This window comes from Ursus americanus, chromosome 24, assembly GCF_024610735.1.
Source record: "Ursus americanus isolate L20-20 chromosome 24, mUrsAme1.1.p, whole genome shotgun sequence".
Taxonomy (NCBI): Eukaryota; Metazoa; Chordata; class Mammalia; order Carnivora; family Ursidae; genus Ursus; species Ursus americanus.
The window spans coordinates 15,507,650-15,527,097 of NC_142150.1; the positions used below are offsets into that span (position 1 = coordinate 15,507,650).

General features: G+C 35.7%; 1 protein-coding gene across 6 annotated transcripts in view; it reads left to right on the top strand.

The window, feature by feature from the left end:
- METTL15 (methyltransferase 15, mitochondrial 12S rRNA N4-cytidine) overlaps positions 1-19,448 on the top strand; it is a 182,061-nt gene that overhangs the window by 20,766 nt on the left and 141,847 nt on the right. The window contains exon 3 of one of the 6 annotated variants that reach the window (XM_045808589.2): positions 11,857-11,927. The exons of the other annotated variants lie outside the window; for them this stretch is intronic. Within the exon in view, the coding sequence (XP_045664545.1) occupies positions 11,857-11,927 (71 nt within the window). The remainder of the gene's footprint in view (positions 1-11,856; positions 11,928-19,448) is intronic. 6 annotated transcript variants of the gene reach the window in all.

Sequence of the window (19,448 nt, forward strand, 5' to 3'; positions counted from 1 at the left end):
TTGCTGAAATAGAAGCAAACTCTAATTGAGTTAATAATATATAAATATAGGGGCGCCTGGGTGGCACAGCGGTTAAGCGTGTGCCTTCAGCTCAGGGCGTGATCCCAGCATTCTGGGATCGAGCCCCACATCAGGCTCCTCCGCTATGAGCCTGCTTCTTCCTCTCCCACTCCCCCTGCTTGTGTTCCCTCTTTCACTGGCTGTCTCTATCTCTGTCAAATAAATAAATAAAATCTTTAAAAAAAATAATAATATATAAATATATCTGTGAAGTAGGGGATTTTATGATATGCAGAGGCAGGTATTCATTTGCATTGTGATATGAAAACTACGATATTAATTTACATTTTAAATAGTACTCAAGACTGCATTTCTCACTAAGTTCGTTATGTCCCTTTAGGAGGTTAACCACAGTGTTGCACAGGTCTCTCACTCTTTTCACTGTACTTCTGTGATAATGGGAGAACAAGAATTAACTAGTTAAATGAGAAAACAGTAAACCATTGCTAACACTTATGTTTGATTTTGAATTAGAGTGATTGCATATTCAGTTACCACTTTAAGTACTATAACTGTTTTTGTTCACTCATTCTGTTTTGTATTGATTTTGGATAAAAGTCTTCTAAAATCTTACGTTTCCAAAATGTAAACTTACTTACCTTAGAATATATGTATCTAAATTAAACCTTTCTTAATTGATTTAAGGTAGTAATTTTGAATATCCATTCTTTTTCTGTTCTGTGTAACAGTGATATTCTTAGTGGATTAATTTCTCCCTTATCTAAATCCCTACATGGCTATGTATTTCTAGATCCTTTTTTTTTTTTTTTTTTAACTTTTCTGCTGGTGCTCATTTCCTCATATGCGGACTTACAGCAAGGTCTTCTTCACTAAATTTCCCCATAGAGCTAATCTAAGCAAATTGGGGAGTTTCTAGGTGAAAGTAGAGTCAAAAAACCTCAGATACTCATCCCTTAGATATCCACATGATAGCTTCTTTACTTCTGGTCTTTATTTAAATGACACTTTTTCAGAAATGCCTTCCCTGGCTACTCTATCTAAAATTTCAAATACCATCCCCCAATATTTGATATCCCCTTTCCTTGCCTTTTTTTTTTTTTTTACCCATTTTCTTCAGCATTTATCATTAACATGACATATATTTTATTTTCATCTTACCTCTCTGTTGCCCCTCTTCTATACCCTCCCTCCACAGGATCTTAGAGTATAAGTTCCATGAGAGCTTGGAGTTTTGGCTATTTTTCTACAACCCTACCCTCAACCTTGAAGACAATGTCTGGCACGTAGAAGATTCCCCATAAATATAGTTGAGATAATTACTGAATGGAGGAATAACAAAAAAGATACTGATAAGAGAGATGTTAAGGAGATAGATGTGGCAAGTGATTGGATAAAGAGAAGAGAAGATAGGGAGAAGTGATAAAATGACACTGAGCTGTTAGGTCTGAGTTTCAGTGTGACAATAAAACCATTCTCTTGTTCAATAAGTATTTATATATTCATAAATATATAGTTTCTACTAATAGCAGGTACAGAGCTTTTGGTGCTGGGGTACAGTGTGGAGCAAAATTAGACATGATCTTAGTTCCTAAGAGCTTGTAATTTAGTAGAAAAGACAGGCATTTATGAAATAATCATCCAAATGAATGTGAAATTCCACTGCTATGAAAGAGAATATATGGTAGTATGAGATTACTTAAGGGGAGGATTTAAACTAGTCAGAGAGGTTGGGTAAGGCTTGGCTGAGGCAGAAGTAACTATAAGCCTTGAATCTCAAGAATTAAACAGGTAAAGAGGAGAGCAAAGAACACCAAAGAGAGAAGAGAGTACACCTGTAAAGGTTTTATATTGGATGGAAGCATGGTGAGAATGAAGGATTATAAGCTAGCCACTGCGTAGGTTGAAAATGAAAAGGTAAAGTAGTGAAAGGTGAGTCTGGAGAGGGAGTTGCAGAGGGATAATTAGGTTTGCCTTTTTCAAAGATCATTTTATCTATACTATTGAGAATGGATTGGTCCAGACCAATTATGAGGCTTTCATCCAGACAAAAATCATGAGTGGTGATAGTTGCGGAGTTTGAGAGGAATGGGCAGATTTGAGAGAGGTTTAGCAGGTAAAAAACACAGGATGAAGCTGACATTTATTAAACCACCATTTTTATGTTAGACACTGTGTTAGGTAATAGGGATACAAAAAAGAAACAGTCTGTGGTAAAAGAGCTCTCTGGTATAAAGCATTCTATAATAGAGATAAGTATAGATTGCTTTGGGATAATAGTAAGGGAAACTGTGGGTTTCACAGAAGAGATGAAGCTAATACACATTTTCAGAAGTAACTGAGTTTTCTAAGTAGATGAGAGGAAGGGAATTCTCGTAGAGACAACTATTTGTACAAAGGCAAAAAGGTATGAGAAAGCAACATGTGCTTAGGGAGGCAAAATTTCGGAACATGGTGGAATGTCTAAGAAACGCTAATGATAACAGGAACTTTATCCTGTGGGAAATCTGGAACCTTGATACTTTCCTCTTTCTCATTGACCTTAGGTTTGGCATGGAACCTGGATTTGAAACCCATTTGAGGGTAGACTTGGAAAGAGGGACAATTGGGTTTGAAGAGGTGGGGCTTTCATTTGAAATGTTCACCAACAGAAATTAGAGACCAGAGGTTGGAACTAGATATGGAGATTGAATATACCACATAGGTGATATTTAAACTCTCAAGAATAGATATGATTATCAAGGCAGATAAAAGAAATTCTCCGTTAACACATTGAATATCAAAGCTGTAGAAGAATTTGGGAGATAGAAAAAGAAGGGGTTAGAGAAGTTGGTAGGTATATAAAGCTAAGTTGGTATGTGAATGGCTACCTAGTCTAATCTACTTAATTACTTTTGGCCCAACAGCCCAGGGTTTGAAGGAAAAGGTGGTTTTCTGGTACTGTGAATAGCTCAAGTAAAAGGTAAAAATGATTTATAACACCTTCAATACCTGGACTGTTTTCTTATTTATATTTAGGATTAACTCTTCCCTTGCTGTAATTAACAATATTTCATCCAAATTCCCAAACACCCACTTGCTACAATATATGTGTATTTCATCTAGAAACTAAATCTTGTAAAATGACTTTAATCTATTTGAAAGCTTTTCATTGCTATTGTTTTATGTTGAGTAAACTTTACCACATAGATCCAACTAATCAAACTAATACTTCACTACTGATCTTGACACATTTGCTTACAAAAAGGAATTCCAAGGAAATTGCCCAGGCAGTTTAGAGGTGCCAGTTTGGAACAGGAGGTTACCAATCTCTGGTCCATTATTTGAATTTTGCTATATTTCCTTCCATGTGCTTATAGCTTCAGTGCTTTAGGCTAACATTCAACCTACTAGTTGGCTTATTACCTTTCAGAGACTGGGGTGGGTTTGGTTAAATTAAGGAACAGGGAACACCTACTTAAGTTGTGAATTTTAATTTTGTCTTTTTGGACCTACTTGATGAATTATATATGATATTCATACCTAATGACGAAGAGCAAGGACCTTCTTGTGTGTGAGTTTCCATTGAATGATCTGTAGGCATTTCCTATGGCACCTGTTTTAATCAAGGCATAAACCTTGCTTCCATACTTATGTATTGGTAGTATTGTATAGATTGGGTAAAAAAATAAAATAAATAAATAAATAAATAAATAAATTTGAGAATAGAAAACCAATTAACTAGGAATAATAGTATAATCTCTAAATGAATGCATGCTGCTATTAGGTGCACTATATACCACACTTATGGTCTATAAGAATATTTAAAATAATAATTTAGCTCACATTTATATAATATTCAGAATTGAAAATGGAGTTTGTATGATATGTAAGAAAGGCATTCAGGGAGTATGGTTTTTGTAAATTTATTGTCACTTGCTGAAAATTAACATGAAATGTGTATGCTTGCTATAAACATTTTCAAGATTCTTAAAAATTGGAGTGTTACATTTTGTATAGTTTTCCATCAGATGATATTACTGCCAGAGATAGAAACTTAACTTTTTTTTTTTTTTTTTTTTTTTTTGGGCAATGAGCATTTTATATGAATCTTTGGTTGTGCTTTTGTTTTCTCATGTTTTGTGTAAAAGTTCAAAAAGGAGCAGAAATCATGCATTCACTATTTTTCTCTTTACTAAATTCAGGGCTATATGATGTTAAAATGTGAGTGGGGAAACTAAATTCTTTCAAACTAGTTTTCTGGTCATGCACATTTTATAGGTGAAGCTTTATTATTTAATTATCTTTGATGATTTGGGGAATGCATTGACTATCAACAGAATTTTTTAGACTATTTATAGTACTAATGGTGTTTTCGCAGAGCACAGAAACATTAAATTGACAAAACACATCAATTAGCTTTTGATGTTTTTCTTTTTTGTTATGTTAATTTATTCTCCTGACTCAGAAATGAGAACTCTTTTAGATTCAGTTCATTTACACAGCAGGTCAGTGGACTTTAGGTCAACATGTCTATGAATAGATATTTGTCGTTATCTTGAACATTTGAAATTGTTTAGATTTCTCTCCGATTTTCTGTTCTTATCTTTGTTTTAAAAATATTTTATTTATTTATTTGAGAGAGATAGCGACAGGGAGCACAAGCAGGAAGGAGAGAGAGAAGCAGGCTCCTTGCTGAGCAGGGAGCCCTATGTGGGGCTTGATCCCAGGAACCTGGAATCATGACCTGAGCCGAAGGCAGAAGCTTAATCGACTGAGCCACACAGGCACCCAGATTTCCCCCCAATTTTCATAGCATTTTATTATATTGATTTTGTTAGATTGCAGAAGAAAGGTACACTCATATACTTTGATATTTGTTGTACTTTTTTCTTTCTAACATAATGTCTAGGGGGAAAATGTTTAAGTTATATCAAATTACTTATAGTTCTTTTGTACGCTTTAAAAAAACTTTAAAAATTCAATCCAGGGGCGCTTGGGTGGCTCAGTTGGTTAAGCGACTGCCTTTGGCTGGGGTCATGATCCCAGAGTCCTGGGATTTAGGCCCACATCAGGCTCCCTGCTCAGCGGGGAGTCAGCTTCTCCCTCTCCCTCTGCTGCTGTCCCTGCTTGTGCTCTCCTGCTCTCTCTCTGTCAAATAAATAAAATCTTAAAAAAAAAATTCAATCCAATCAGTATGTATTGAATGTTTTTCATGTTGTCTAGCATTGTGTTTGGGGACCTAGGGGTTACCAAAATAGTGGGTGAATAAATAAAGAGGGAATAATCAATAGTCAGAAGATTTTATCTTTTAACTGAAGGCTTATTTTATGTTTGTGGAAGACATAAATTAAGAAGACACTGAATACAATTTGATCATCTAAATCTAGAGTTGGTGGAGAAAGAGCTCAGGTATGAAGTAGCTTAGGAATTCATAGAGAAAAGGGGTGGGTTTTCTCTCACATAAGGAGCACACCATTAAGGCAGCCATGTGTTTGTTGGGTGGTATGTGTGGGGATGGAATTAAATTTCTCCCAGGGTTCATAATTCAACAGGTGAGAATAATCCATATGTAGATAACCATAATAGTAATATTAGTTGAAAAGATAAGTGTTATAAGAAAGGTATGTTATTCAAGTTAGCAGAGGCAGCGATTACGTTAAATACGGGTCTTCAGAAGATGCACTATGGAGAAGGTGGCTTTTGAGAAAAACTTGGAAAGATATTTATGCTTTTGGAGGCTTGAGTATTTCATTGTTTAATTGGAAGTTTACAGAACTCATGTGGTGTAATAGAAATTGTCACCTGACTTAGCTTTTAGTACATGTATTGCTTCAAAGTGATAATGTAAACTTGGAAATGTCATTTGATTGCCTAAACTTCAATTCCTAATACGGAAGAGGAAGATTCTGGAACTGTATCCTCTTTAAGGGCTCTTATAAACTATACCAGATAATTTGTAGTTATCAGAGTCGACTTTATAAATGGACTGGACATCTTCCGTTTACCTTTCCAGATCCCTCTCTACCCTATTTGTGTCCTTGGAGGCTGACCTTTCCCAACTACATCATCTGGCTCCCCTGCCCTTTGGCTTCTGGTTGGATTACATAAATGGATGACACCAGCTGGAGATTGGAGGGTGAGGGGAAAGTGAAGTCAGGGTATTTATTCCCCTGGTACCCTCCCTTGTGTTACCTTGAATTGGCTAGTTTCCCCTCCTAAAAGCTATACTTCCTGTCAGGAGGCCTTTACTATACAGCTAACCCTCTTTGATAATCACTGATAATCACTTATTCCTCTTGCCCTTCAGGGATGGTAATGTTTCTTGTTGTTGTCAGATCCCCAGGAACTGTGCACTGTTCCCTGTTCTCTACCCCAGGAACTGTGCACTGTTCCCTGTTCTCTATCCCTTAAACTCTGTCTACGTCTTTGTAAGTAGTCCCTTAATTAAACTTTTATTCTCAAATTACCAAATTTGAGCATGCCACCATTTTTTTTTCCCTGCCAGAACTGACTGAATACTTTATTCTCTTGGGATGACTTTTCACCAATCTCTGTATCTTAAGGACTTATTACCATTAAGTGTAAGCAAGAGTCTCTATAAAATGAAAATATTCTGGGAGGAACTACCTGTTAAGTTGTCTGGCTAATATGTTAATTGTCAGTAGTTATGACTGGATTGTATGCTACTTGTTGTAGAGATGTGTGTATGTATGCTTGTGTGTGTGCCCCTTCGCTTTGTATTCAGTGAGAGCTCAACAATTTTATTTAAGTCATCATCCTAGCAGAATACCATTAGGCTAATTGATCAAGATGCATGGAGATTTTTCTTGTGGCAGTGAAGAATCTTTGAAGAGTATAAGACAAGGAGTGACCTGATTAAATTTCCATTTTTTTATAGGCTGCTCAGATGGCTATATATGTTGGGTGAATTTGTAAGCAAGGAGGCTGATGTTTTATATTAGATAAAAGATTATAGATATCTGAACAAAAACAACAGTAATTAGTGTGAAGGAAGGAGTTGAAAAATGAGTGGTTGTGGCTGTGGATTGGGTAAAGAGGAAAGCTTAACATCACTCTCTTCTTTTTTGTGTGGGTAACCAGATGGAGGGTGGTGCTGCTACATGATATGAAGAATAATGGAGGAAGATCAGGTTTGGGAGAAAGATGATGAATTAATTTTTGATTTGTGTATTTGAGGTGCCTCAGGGACAATCTAGGTTCTCCTGTATAGAAGGCAGTTGTCTGGATTAGTCTGAAGCAAGGAGGAGAAGACCAGATTAGAAATAATAATTTAAGGAGTCATCAGCAAGACATTGTTAAAACCAAAAAGGTAACGAGGTAGAAGCAACTTAAGGAACAAGAGAAAAGGAATGGTTAAAGAGGCATGCAGAGAGCCAGGAGACTCTGATGGTCTGGAAGCCAAAGAAATAGAGCTTTAAAATATAGGACCACCAACAATGGAAAATGCACCCAGATTTCAGAAAGGTAGAAACTGAAAAATACTGTTTAAACAGTTAAGTGAGTACCTTAGGGAAAAAGCAGTTTCAATGGAGTAATTATTCATTAGATACTAGATTCCTATATGGAAAGGACAGAAAGAGAGAGCAAGTATAAACTGATATGAAAAAATTTGGATGAGTAAAGAAGAGAATATGGATGGAATATGTGAAGGCAGGGTTTTATGTATGTGTGTACGTATGTATGTATATGGGTGAGTAGGAGGGTGGGTAGATAGGTAGAAGTAGAAACTGACTGACTTTTGTGACAATGGAGTAGGGCAGACTGAAAGTTTGAAGATACAGGAGAGGGGATATCTGGTAAAAGCCGGAGAGCCTTGATTTCAAGAACACAGGTACTAGAGTGGCCTTGAGTAGAGGAGAGTCATTTCATTCTTGGGGACTTGAAGTGAGGATGGCTGTGATTAAAGTTAAGTTTGTAAGTAAGTGTCACAAAAATTGTGAGGAGTCTAGCCTGAGTGCCTTTATTTTCATGATAAGGTCAAAGGCAATGTTGTCTGTAAATCTGAGGGTTGTTTGAAGAATTTATTAAAGTAGGGGTTTTAGGAGATTGTTAAAAATTTGGAAGAGTCATTGAGAAATGCAGTGTGGTGTAGTGGTTAAGAGCTTGAACTCTAGAATTTTGCTACTGATTAGCAGTGTGACTACAGGCAAGTTACACTATCTTCCTATGCCTTGATTTTCAACTAGAAATGGAGATAATTGTAGTTCCTCTACACTGGAATATTGTGAGGGTTCATAAATGTTTACATGTAAAGTGTGCCTGGCACATAGTAAATACTCTATAAATTATAGTTCTGATTATTATTTTTGTACTTGAAACATGAGGGATGAAGCAGTAAATAAGTAGTATGGACAGGGAGAAAGTGAGCAAGAACTTAAGTGGTTTTATACATGTGAAAAGTAGAGTACTTAAAGATTAGGGTATTTGAATTAAAAATTGTTCAGTTAGGACATCTTGAGCTTATGAGAAGTTCTAGTAACTGACTGTAAGATGTGGAGGTCACTGGATTTGAGATGGACATATTCTCAAAGTATCAGAGTTTGTACTTAAAAATCAGAATGATTGGCTGCAACCTCTGCAGACTGACAAAGGTATATTGTATTGACTATTGACTACTTAAATATGACAAGTGGCATTGCTAAATGTGAATAGATTTTCTGAAATGGAAAGCTATTCTTGGTAAAGCTTTTCTCAATTTACACAATAGTTGCATTCCTAGAAAATTCACTATATATTAAATCCTTGTAATAAGCACTGTGTGAGATGTAAATTAAAGTTCAGTTTCAGACTTAATTGTTCTCCCCTTTCTTCCACCCCCTTCCTGAACTATATGTCATATAGAATTTGGATTCTTTTGCAGCACTGTGCTGTGCATTGCAAGACATCCAGCATTCCTGTACCTCATCCATTAAAACCTGGTGGCATCCTCTAATTCTTTGTACAGGCTAAGCACATTTCAAAATGCCCCCGTTGAGCACCACTGGGTTAGGGGAAAGAAAGCACAGAGTAATGGGGATTGGATCTAAGGAAAAGGGTTCTGTTTTGCGCTGTGACCTAGTATGATAGAGACAGGAGGCAGGGAATTACCTGGCAACAAAGTTTCAAGGAGAATCCTGATAAAAAGTTGAAATGTACAAAGTAGTAAAGTTTTCTTACATCTTAGCCTCTTGTCCTCATTAACTCCTTCCACCAAGAGACCCTCAGCCTGGATGTAGCTGGCAGCCAAGTTATGTTAACATTTTATGACCTGGTAAGAATTCTTGACCAGATTTGGTGAAGAGTATGATTTCAGCACAATTTGTCTTTTAACTACATTGCATTTTACTTCCTTTTTTTTTTAAGTTTTTTTTTATTATTATTTAAATTCAATTAGCCAACATATGCACATTAGTACTTCCTTTCTGCTAACTTCCAAGCATTCCTTTTCTATATGAAGACAGGTGCGAATGCCTTATCTTTCCCATTTAAATGTTTATTCTCATTTTTTCTTGCCATCAGTAAATGTGTTGCTTAAAATTGTAATCACTGAATTTCTGTTTGCTTGTGAACATATCCAAATGCACTAAAATGCAGTAGAATCATTGCAGTTTCATCTTTTGCTCAAACTGATAAACTTTTAATAGTGTCACCTTTGTCTAATGTTAACAGTTTTTGTTATTTTGGAAGAATCATCTCATTTGCAGCAGTTTACTACTGGTGATCTTAATTAATAAAAAATATTGCTTTTGAAAGAGTAAAGTCAAGTTGTGCTATTTAGATACTGCCCTTATTTTAAATTAGGTGACTTTTGTAATATGGAACAATAGTTTCCATTTTAAATAAAAATTTAGGATGATAAAAAAATGATTAGGGATAAGCGGGGTTTGATGAGGTTTTTAGCTTCCTTTGTGAAGTAAAACCCTATCCTTAATAGTGAAGATTAGAAGTAATTCCTGAAGTATACATGCTTTGTGAAATATATTCCTACTTTCAGTCCCTTTCCTGGGAGAAATGCCCATGCCAAGAAAATCATTGTGATTAGCATTAATTGCTATGCTTCTTGGGTTTCCCTGCAGATAAGCCAGAGTTGTAAAAATTGAAACTTTTTTTTTCCCCTGTAAAGGTCATAGCAACAGATACTGTCTTGAAATGGAGCACTGATGGTCACCTAGCTGATTGAAATGGCACTGTGTAATTATATCACAATTATATGCATGGGTGGCATCTCTTTATTAAGTTACATTTCTTCTATATTAAAATATATATCATTTCATGTGAGAAAAATTAGATATTTCATAAAATCCAATTTGTTCATGTCCCTTAACCTTAATACATTAGTCTGTGTTTTAAACTGGTAGAAAATAATTTGTTCTGTCTTTCTCTTTTTATCATGGGCCCTTAATAATCTTAAAATAAATCTATTAAATCAATTAAATTAATTTCAGCTGCTTTTAAGTTCATTCTGTGGGGGTTTTTCCCTCATGAGATTTTCATAAACTATAATTGAGTTTATATTTACCCTAAAGTGGGTTTTTCAGTCATCTGTCCTTTGAAATTCACTTTGGTATGGCATGTGGTATATTAGATGAGAATTATTTCTTCATTTTTGTTACATGGTACAGTGTTTTGTTTGCTTATTTGATTGCTTATTTGTTGTTTTTGCCACCATTGACAAGTTCCTGAAAAGTTCTATGAAAATCAAATTTCAGATTCTTCTATTTTCTCACTGTGCATTATAATCTTACCGTGTTTTACTTGAATAAAATATTGAATTTTTCCAGAATATTGATTCTGGAAATCAGCAAGAGTTTGATAAGATTAAAGAGAAGGTATATTTTTTAACTTCCAATTTTCATTTCCTCAGATTTAGAAGTCTGTAGGAAATTGTATACATAATTGCCTTATGTATCATTATATAAGATAATGATACATAAGGAAATTAATTGCAGCTTACAAAATAAAAAGTCTTAATATGTCGATTTGCTAAAATATGTAATGTCATAAAGAACAAAATCCTAACTGGGAATATTACTTAAGAGTAATCTGATTTAAGAAAAAGATAAAAAATCTTAGGGTATGTAATTTTTTAAGTTTTTATTTTCGGAATATTAAAAATTGACTTTAAAAATATCTCTGGAGTAGTTGGGCCAGGGAGTAGTTGAAGGTAGGACGCAGGTATACAGTGTTTTAAAGTGGATGTTTTTGAAACATGGCAGGAAATAGGGGACCTTGGGGTTTGAGTTAAGCACAGACTTCATGGTAATTTCAGGCTTACTATAGTCACTTTAGTCTAGGTCCTGGAGTTTAATATATTGGGGAAGATTAAGAAAAAAAAAAAACAGATCAGTGAACACACTCTGATATCCAGTTTAGAAATGGCTTCCCACCATCTTCACCTCCTGGTATTCATGCTTTCTGTAGTTCCTTCCCACAGTGAACTGGGTTCAAGATCAAAAGGAAAGATATTACAGAAGTGATGGTAGTTGACTTCTGAAGCTGTTAGAAAAGAAATTGTGGCTTCTTGCTTGCTGTCTCTTGGATTAACTGCTTGCGTAGGGAGTTACCATACCATTAGAATGCTAAAGTAGCCCATGGAGAAGCCTACATAGGGTGGAATTAAGGCCTCTTGCTAACACCCAGCACCAGGTAGGTGAGCCATCTTGGAAGCAGATCCTCCAGCCTCAAACAAGCCTTTCGATGAATGTGGTCCTGGCTGACACTGACCACAACCTTGTGAGGGACTTCAAGCCAGAATCACCTGGTTAAACTGCTTCTGTATTCCTGACCCATAGAAACTATGAGATAATAAATATTTATTGTACTAAGCTCCTAAACTTAGGGTAATTTGTTTTGCAGCACAGTAATGCAGAAGTAATACACACAAATAAAAGCAGTGTTTCAACTGTGATAACTCTCATCAAGGAAAGGTATGTACTGCTCTGAGAGTGACTAACAGACTTCTGATTTAGTGTGGGGGTTTGAGAAGGTCTTATAAACTTAGATCTAAAGAATAGGAAAGAGCATTCCTGACAGGGAACAACATGTAAAATACGATTGTGGGAGAAAGCAGAATAATTTTGAGAAACCTGAAGACCACCAGTGTAGCTAAGGGTAGACAGCAAAGAAGAGCTAGAAAGGGAAGAAGGTAGAGAGATCAGAAAATGCTAGGCCTGGGACTATATTAAAGATTTTGGTCTTTATTTTAAAAAGCAGTATGGTTCCATTAAAAAGTTTTTATCAGGGGTCGTGGGGTAACTAGATTGGATATGCATTTTGTAAAGAACATTCAGATTGCCTTGTGGAGAATGAATTAGACCTGCTTCAGGTCTCAGTTTAGATAATGGTTTCTTTGAAAAGCCTTTTCTGACATTTCATTTCCAGGTTGGGTTCTTCTCCAGTCACCGCTGAACCTTATTTTCCTTATTATTGCTGTAATTATTTAATTGCATGTGGTCCCCAATATTCTAACCTTGGGAGGATGGAGGACAAATTCACCATTGTATTCCCAGTAAGCACTACTTCATCTTTTATGTAATGAAACTCATTAAGCACTTGTTTAATTAATTTAGGCAGGTATTCTCATTCGGCTCATTAGGTTTCATATGTGTGTATCAACCATATTTCCTGCTTCACTTATTGGTAAAATATATAGCCTTTCTATTTAACAAACAACATAAAATAGCTATACTCCAGGTTCTTGTCTTAGATTATGACTTTGAACTCTTTGCCACTTAATTCCTTTAAAAAGTTTGGGGGAAATAAAATTTATGAAGGACTGCACTATACTTGTATCGTATTTTCACTTTCTTAGAATTGGTTTTACTGAGTCGTGTTATTCCATAGCTTATATCAAGGGATATGAAAAGCAAAACAGCTTTGAAACCCATTGTGTTCACTTCCAGGGGTGGAGGAGAATGTAGTTTATTGTGATTTCTTTATGAGGACTGATAGGAAATTTTTTTCAAGATGCAATAAGTAGGAAGACTGATTTTTTTTTTTTTTTTTTTTTAGATTTTATTTATTTATTTGACAGCCAGAGACAGTGAGAGAGGGAACACAAGCAGGGGGAGTTGGAGAGGGAGAAGCAGGAGTTAGAGAGGAGAAGCAGGCTCCTTGCTGAGCAGGGAGCCTGACGTGGGGCTCAATCCTAGGACTCTGGGATTGTGACCTGAGCCGAAGGCAGATGCTTAACGACTGAGCCACCCCGGCGCCCCGAGGAAGGCTGATTTTGAACAACTGTGATTTGTGTGTGTGTGTGTTTGTGCATGTGTGTGTTTTAATTTTTTTTGCAGATATGGCTATTGAGGCATCTGCATACGTTTCGCTCTTTGCAGTGGTTTCTGGGACACTCAGATAAATTTTGTGGTTGCCTTTATCAAAGGACATAAACATTCTGTGTTCTGTGTTTTGACTAGTAGTCTTACTACTGATTTTAATTATACTTTTTTATTTCTTCCATCTTTATTGCCGTCTTCATCCCCTTCCCATCTCCATTTCTTTACTTTTTTATTTTCTGTGCTAATTTATCTTTGTAACTCATCTCGAATTTTCTTTGAATCACAAAGCATTAAAAATTACATGTAGACATCTACAGCGTAATGGATCTCTTTTGGCTATTTGTTTGGGAACTGACTTGGTTTTAACTTTGACTTCTCTCACTGGATCCTCTAGACTCTCCAGGTTATTGAGACTGGCTGTGGTCAGTCAGCACCTCCTCTCCTAAACTCTATTTTGTGAATAAAGGGTCTTGTTTATCTTCTCTGCAGTCAGGAGTCTTTCATTCCTCTTTTCTCTGGTCCTTTACCCACTCTCCCAACCTCAAAACATGTTTAAGTATTTTAAAAATAGTTGCCTTTGTTATAACTGTGATTTAATAAAATGTTTGAGTTAGGTAGAGGTAAATTTTATACTAAAAGCAAGGAAAGATAGTTACTTTTTTATGTTTTTTATATTATGTTTTGTAGTTTTTTTTGAAGAACCATTTAAGGCATTTATTTATATTAATTCCAGAAAGGTCAGTAATCTTGGATTACACTAAGAATAAACTAAATCTGAAAAAAATTATGAGAAAGTCCCCATGGGCTAAATGTATTTTGATGATTTTAGGCTTTTGTTCATATCTAAATTTTATTTCCATTGCTATTTAAAAGCATTAGGAAGTATGGGATAGTTACACATGATGAATAGGTACATTTAATTAAACACTTTAATATTAGTTATTTATATCCTCTAGATGGTTTTTAAAAACTAGCATTCTGTATGGATATATTTGCAAAACTGATTTTAAAGTAATATATTTTCATTGTTTTGTTAACAAATCAGACTTTTCAAGCTATTTCTGACTATTAAACCTTTCTGGAAAGTTGTTCCATATCCTTCCGGTCATCTAAATTTATCACAGGCCTTTAACTAAGAAGGTTGGTGAACCTTCTTTCCTTTTGATCTTGCATCCTGGCGGGTGCTTGGATATTTCTTCTGTAAGAAAAGTTTTGGTGGATGAGTCAGTGCACTGAGTCATAGGCAGCATGAAGCCTCTAGTGTTCTATACGAACTAATTGGAAACAGTTTCAAAATTAATTAAGGCACAGTTGTCAGCTCAGTGTTACTGATTGACATCCCACCAAAGTATTTTGTCTTTTGGCAACTCGCTTAATTGTTCTTTAGTATTTAGATTTTTGTTTTGCTTTATGTCTTTTTTTTTTTTAATCTGTTGAATAGACCTATAGTTACCATGTTGATTTTTTAAAGAGCTCTTTTATGATCCTTATGTCATTTGTATTTAATTTCTCCCTTGCTTGATGCCTTTTTTTCCCTTAAAAATTATTCAGTACAATTCCTTTTCTTTTTGGCTTGCTAATTTATCAGGCCACGAGAAAAGTTTTTTATGCTCCACAGAACTAGTTCATACAATAATAGTATATTGATTTGTCAAATAAGAACCCCCTCTCCAACTAAACACTATGATTTGGTAAAAACAAATTAAATGGCTTGCATAGTTTTCTTTACATGCATTAATTTGACTTTAATAAATTCATTAAAGATGACATGTTTTTGAACGTTTCTTTTTCTTTATTGTACTTATATTTGTTTGAAAGTACTTTCATTTGTATGAAGGCTTTTGCAAGGGGGACATTGATTAGGTATTCTTCATGTTTACAGAAGATCAAACAAGAAATCAAGACCAGAAAGAAGTTTTAGCTGAAGAGATCAAATATGTTCTGACAGGATGATAAAATGCTAAGATGAATTAGTAAGGAGGGGGGAGGAAAGAAAGAGAACTACATATTAAGTGTCTACTAATTTCCAGGCACTTCACCTGTATTATTTCTTTAAATCCTCCTAGCATGTCTGTGAGATGGGACTTACTTACCCGTAATCAGATGTGGAACTTGAAGCCTCGCAAGTTATTAACTTATTGAAAGTCCTTCCCTGTATCTGTATAGTAAACACCTGGGGCAATCTATATGGCAGCTCTTTGGTGTGCTGTCTCATGCCAGATTTGGGCACTATGCCAAAGGAAAATGTACAAAAAATATTTGTTCTAGTTATACAGTAGACAATCTATATGACAGTAAATGGATACACATTTTTAAATCATTCCTCTTAACCATTACTTTTGAAGTTATTTCATTGAAATTGAGAAACATTTTACAATTGATGACATGTCAGTTTAATTGGCAGCATCTTTTTTCATAATACATAAGATTAATGCTGCATCTTATAATCAGTATGATCTTAAGAGTTGTTGGAATACAGTAGATGGTCTTTGTTCTTCTCACTTCTTAGAAATGTTCAAGAACAAAGGCAACCATTTAACCTTTTGGTTTTTCTTTCATTCTTCCCCAAGTCTGTTCTAATGAGATGGTCTTTAAAAACTCAATGGTCAACTAAGTTTTAGAAACGCAACATAATCTATCCTCTTCGAGATTTTCACTGTACACTAGCATGTAAGAATTTTAGCCAAAAAAAAAAAAAAATCAAAATATTTTAAACTTTGTTTAACCCATTGTTGTACCAATTTATTTGACCAAAGAATCTCCCACACTCTGCCTCTTTCTTATCTGTTTGTGCTTGAAGAACTTAATACTATGCATGTAACTTTGGGAAATGCTGGATTACATGCTCTCTTGCTTAAGTGTCACCAGTTAAGAGTCTAACATTTCTGAGGGTCAACAGTTTTTCTTTTTCAGACTTCTTACCCAACCTCATTTTATTTTTATTTTTATGGATTGGCCATACCTCATTACCAATTCCTTGTCTATTTTTTTTTTTTTTTAAGTTTCTGGAGTTGTATCTTAGTGTATAGTTTTTCCTCTTTGCTAGCAAAATTGTGATATTTGAAGCTTATTAACTGGGTATTCGGTGTTTCATTAAGTGTTCTAAAGAGCCAGAAAATTCTTGGTAATGTGTAAATTACAAATGTATATTTTACATTTGCTTGTATTTTATGACATCTAAAGGTCAGTAGGTTATGGGAGCTTCATTAACATATCTTATGCTGATCTCTTCAAAGGTATGATATTTTTCATCTTCCAAGGACTCACTAAGGAGGAGTAAATCTCTGTTCCCTGCTGTTTTTCTTATTTATCTCTTTATATCCAGACCCTGCCCTCCCCTCCTCTCCTCTTTCTCCTTTCCTCTGCCCTCCCCTAATATCTGGACTCAGTTTATTTATCAGTTCTGTGTTTTGTAAGGATCATTTATTTAATCATGTAATATTTGTTCACTCTTATTCCCAATTTTATTCTACATTTTAGTAATATTGCTTCTGGAGCCCGTTCTTACCACTTCGTTTTTTTTTTTTTTTTAAGATTTTATTTATTAATTTGACAGAGAGAGACAGCCAGCGAGAGAGGGAACACAAGCAAGGGGAGTGGGAGAGGAAGAAGCAGGCTCCCAGCGGAGGAGCCTGATGGGCTTGATCCCACAACGCTGGGATCATGCCCTGAGCCGAAGGCAGACGCCCAACGACTGCGCTACCCAGGCGCCCCCCTTTCTTACCCCTTCTGTACAAAAGAGCCTGCCTATGGCTTTTTATGCCTAAGCTAAGCTAACTTCTTACCAGTCTTCCTGTTAGCCAATAGATGATCTTGTTTTTTCAGTCATCTAGCATTCAGGTATACTGATTTTATTGCACTAATTTCCAATTTCTTCCTTGCTTACTTATGGTAGTTGTAGCTGTGCTTGTAGTGATCATTCCTGTCAGCAAGTATTCTTGAGTTTGTGGTAGGTTTCTGAAACTGTAGTGGCCATCATGGAGTTCACGTATTTATGCTTTAAGTACCCTATGATCTCAGGAAAACCCATTAAGTCATAACTTACTGCATTCATGGCATATAAAGGGGACCCAGAGAAGTATAATACTGCATTAAGGGTGTGGGAAATGGGATTAGAAATGTGGACTGGCGCCAGATTGTTTAGCAGTTTTACTGCCAGGCTAGGATAGCTCTTGAGTAAGGGAATAACATGCTTCATTTTTCCTATCCAGCTATGTATTTAGCCTAAAAACTTGAATTTATTTCAAGAAGCTTGATGCTTTATTACCAGCACATCTTTTTGGCTTCAGTCTGTTTTCTGATTTTTTTTTTAGCCCTTTCTACTTTGAAGAACCTATATCATAGGATTTTCTGATGATTAAATTAGACATTGTTCATAAAGCATTTAACAAGCAGTGCTTGGTACATACGGCAATGACAATAACATGATGACAAAAAGTACTGGAATATGGATGTAGCCGAGGTGTTTGGGGGGGAGCTTAGGGGTGGGAGGTGAAACCACACAATCTGTTCTAGTCTAGCAAGCCTAGCTGGGTAGCAGACATACCAGCCCAGGGCCATTCTTGCAGCTTGTATTTTCTAGACTGGAAATCAGGAGACCCGGGTTCTAGTCCCAGCCCTGTGTGACTTTGCCCATCATCTTTCCTTCTAGGCCACTATGCCTTCATAGATAAAATAATTGATTTGAATTAGGTAATTTTTAAAAAGTATTATCCCAGATTTAAAATATATGATATTTTGGGGTTAGGCAACTGGTGATTAAGGATGGCTAAGGAGAACAGGAGAGTAGGCCTATCTCTTTTATTTCATTGTGCTGTTTCTGATGGATTATCTAAACCAAATGGGTGAGTGAATGTTGAGGATTCATTTGCTTACAATGGAAAAATTATATTAACTACAAAAAGGACCTATAAAAAAAAAAGCACTATAGCAAAAACAGTGCTTAAAATGCATTTGTGTTTTTCAAATTGAGAATCAATACATAACATTCTGAGGCAAGAAAACATCCTTGCAAGTGGAAACGGCTCACTGAGTCAACTGAAGAATTTAGAAAAATAAGTTGGACAGTATCTGATATTATTTACACTTCTTACACACCTGAGGTCAATGTAGCCTCTTCCAATTTCAAATATACAGACTTCAGGCCTGTCATTGCTCCAGATACATTTATTGGGCAGGCAGTCTTAAACTCTTAGCCTGATTAAGGTTGGAAGGCTTAATCATCCCAGTCTTCTTCTCATGCCTTCCCGTCTACTACAGTGCTCGTTTGTGTCAGATTGTCAACAAAGTAGTTAAATTGGAAGATTTTTAAGATACCTTTCATTTCAGTAGTTATACAGTGTCAGTATGTACTGATCTTTCTTCATCTTGGTCCATGTTTCATTCTTAGTGGTTCTTTTGCTTTCCCTTTTCTGTTACTGCCTGTTTCCCTGTTGTTATTTCTATTTGGGCCATGGCAATGAGGTAGATTTGTGTGAGAAAGATTATGGGAACAAAGAATTTGATCAATATCTTCTCACTAACACCACTTCCACAAGCAAACACACAAACAAATATCTATTATTTTGGATACGGAGAAGGAGGAGACAGAGAAAAATAAAAGGAGAAAAGGTGAGGATATTGAGTTGGAAAAGGTGCTTGGGGAATATTTGTACCGAATTTGAAGTAGGGATGTTTTTAAAAAATGAAAGATCGTCCCCCTGCATGTACATATATGCCTCCTCGGGGGTGGGGGGGGAACTAAACAAAACCCCCTAACATTTATATAATTTCATTTTAAAGGATGGGATATGTTGCTATCACTTCTAGTGATCAGCAGTTTAGGAATCCTGCCCACGAGGGATAGAATGTTAAAAACAGCAGAGAATAATTCCTGTCTATTTAAGAGAGTTGAGGCTTTAGCCTTACTTTCTTATAAAGCTTTATTTATCAAAGGTATTCTCAGGAGGTAATGATAAACCTGAAACTGTTCCAACCTGTGCTGAAATACTCCCACACCATGTTGTTGGAATAGATTTAAGCACTCTGTAAACCCATGCCAGAAAGTTCTTACCATTTGAAGTTTCTGCCCTCGGTTGGATTGGGAGGAGGAATTTCCCATCTGTTCAGACAGAAGAACAGTGATCAAAAAATAGGTAATGAAAAAGATTTCCCTGTTTGAGATGTGCTTTT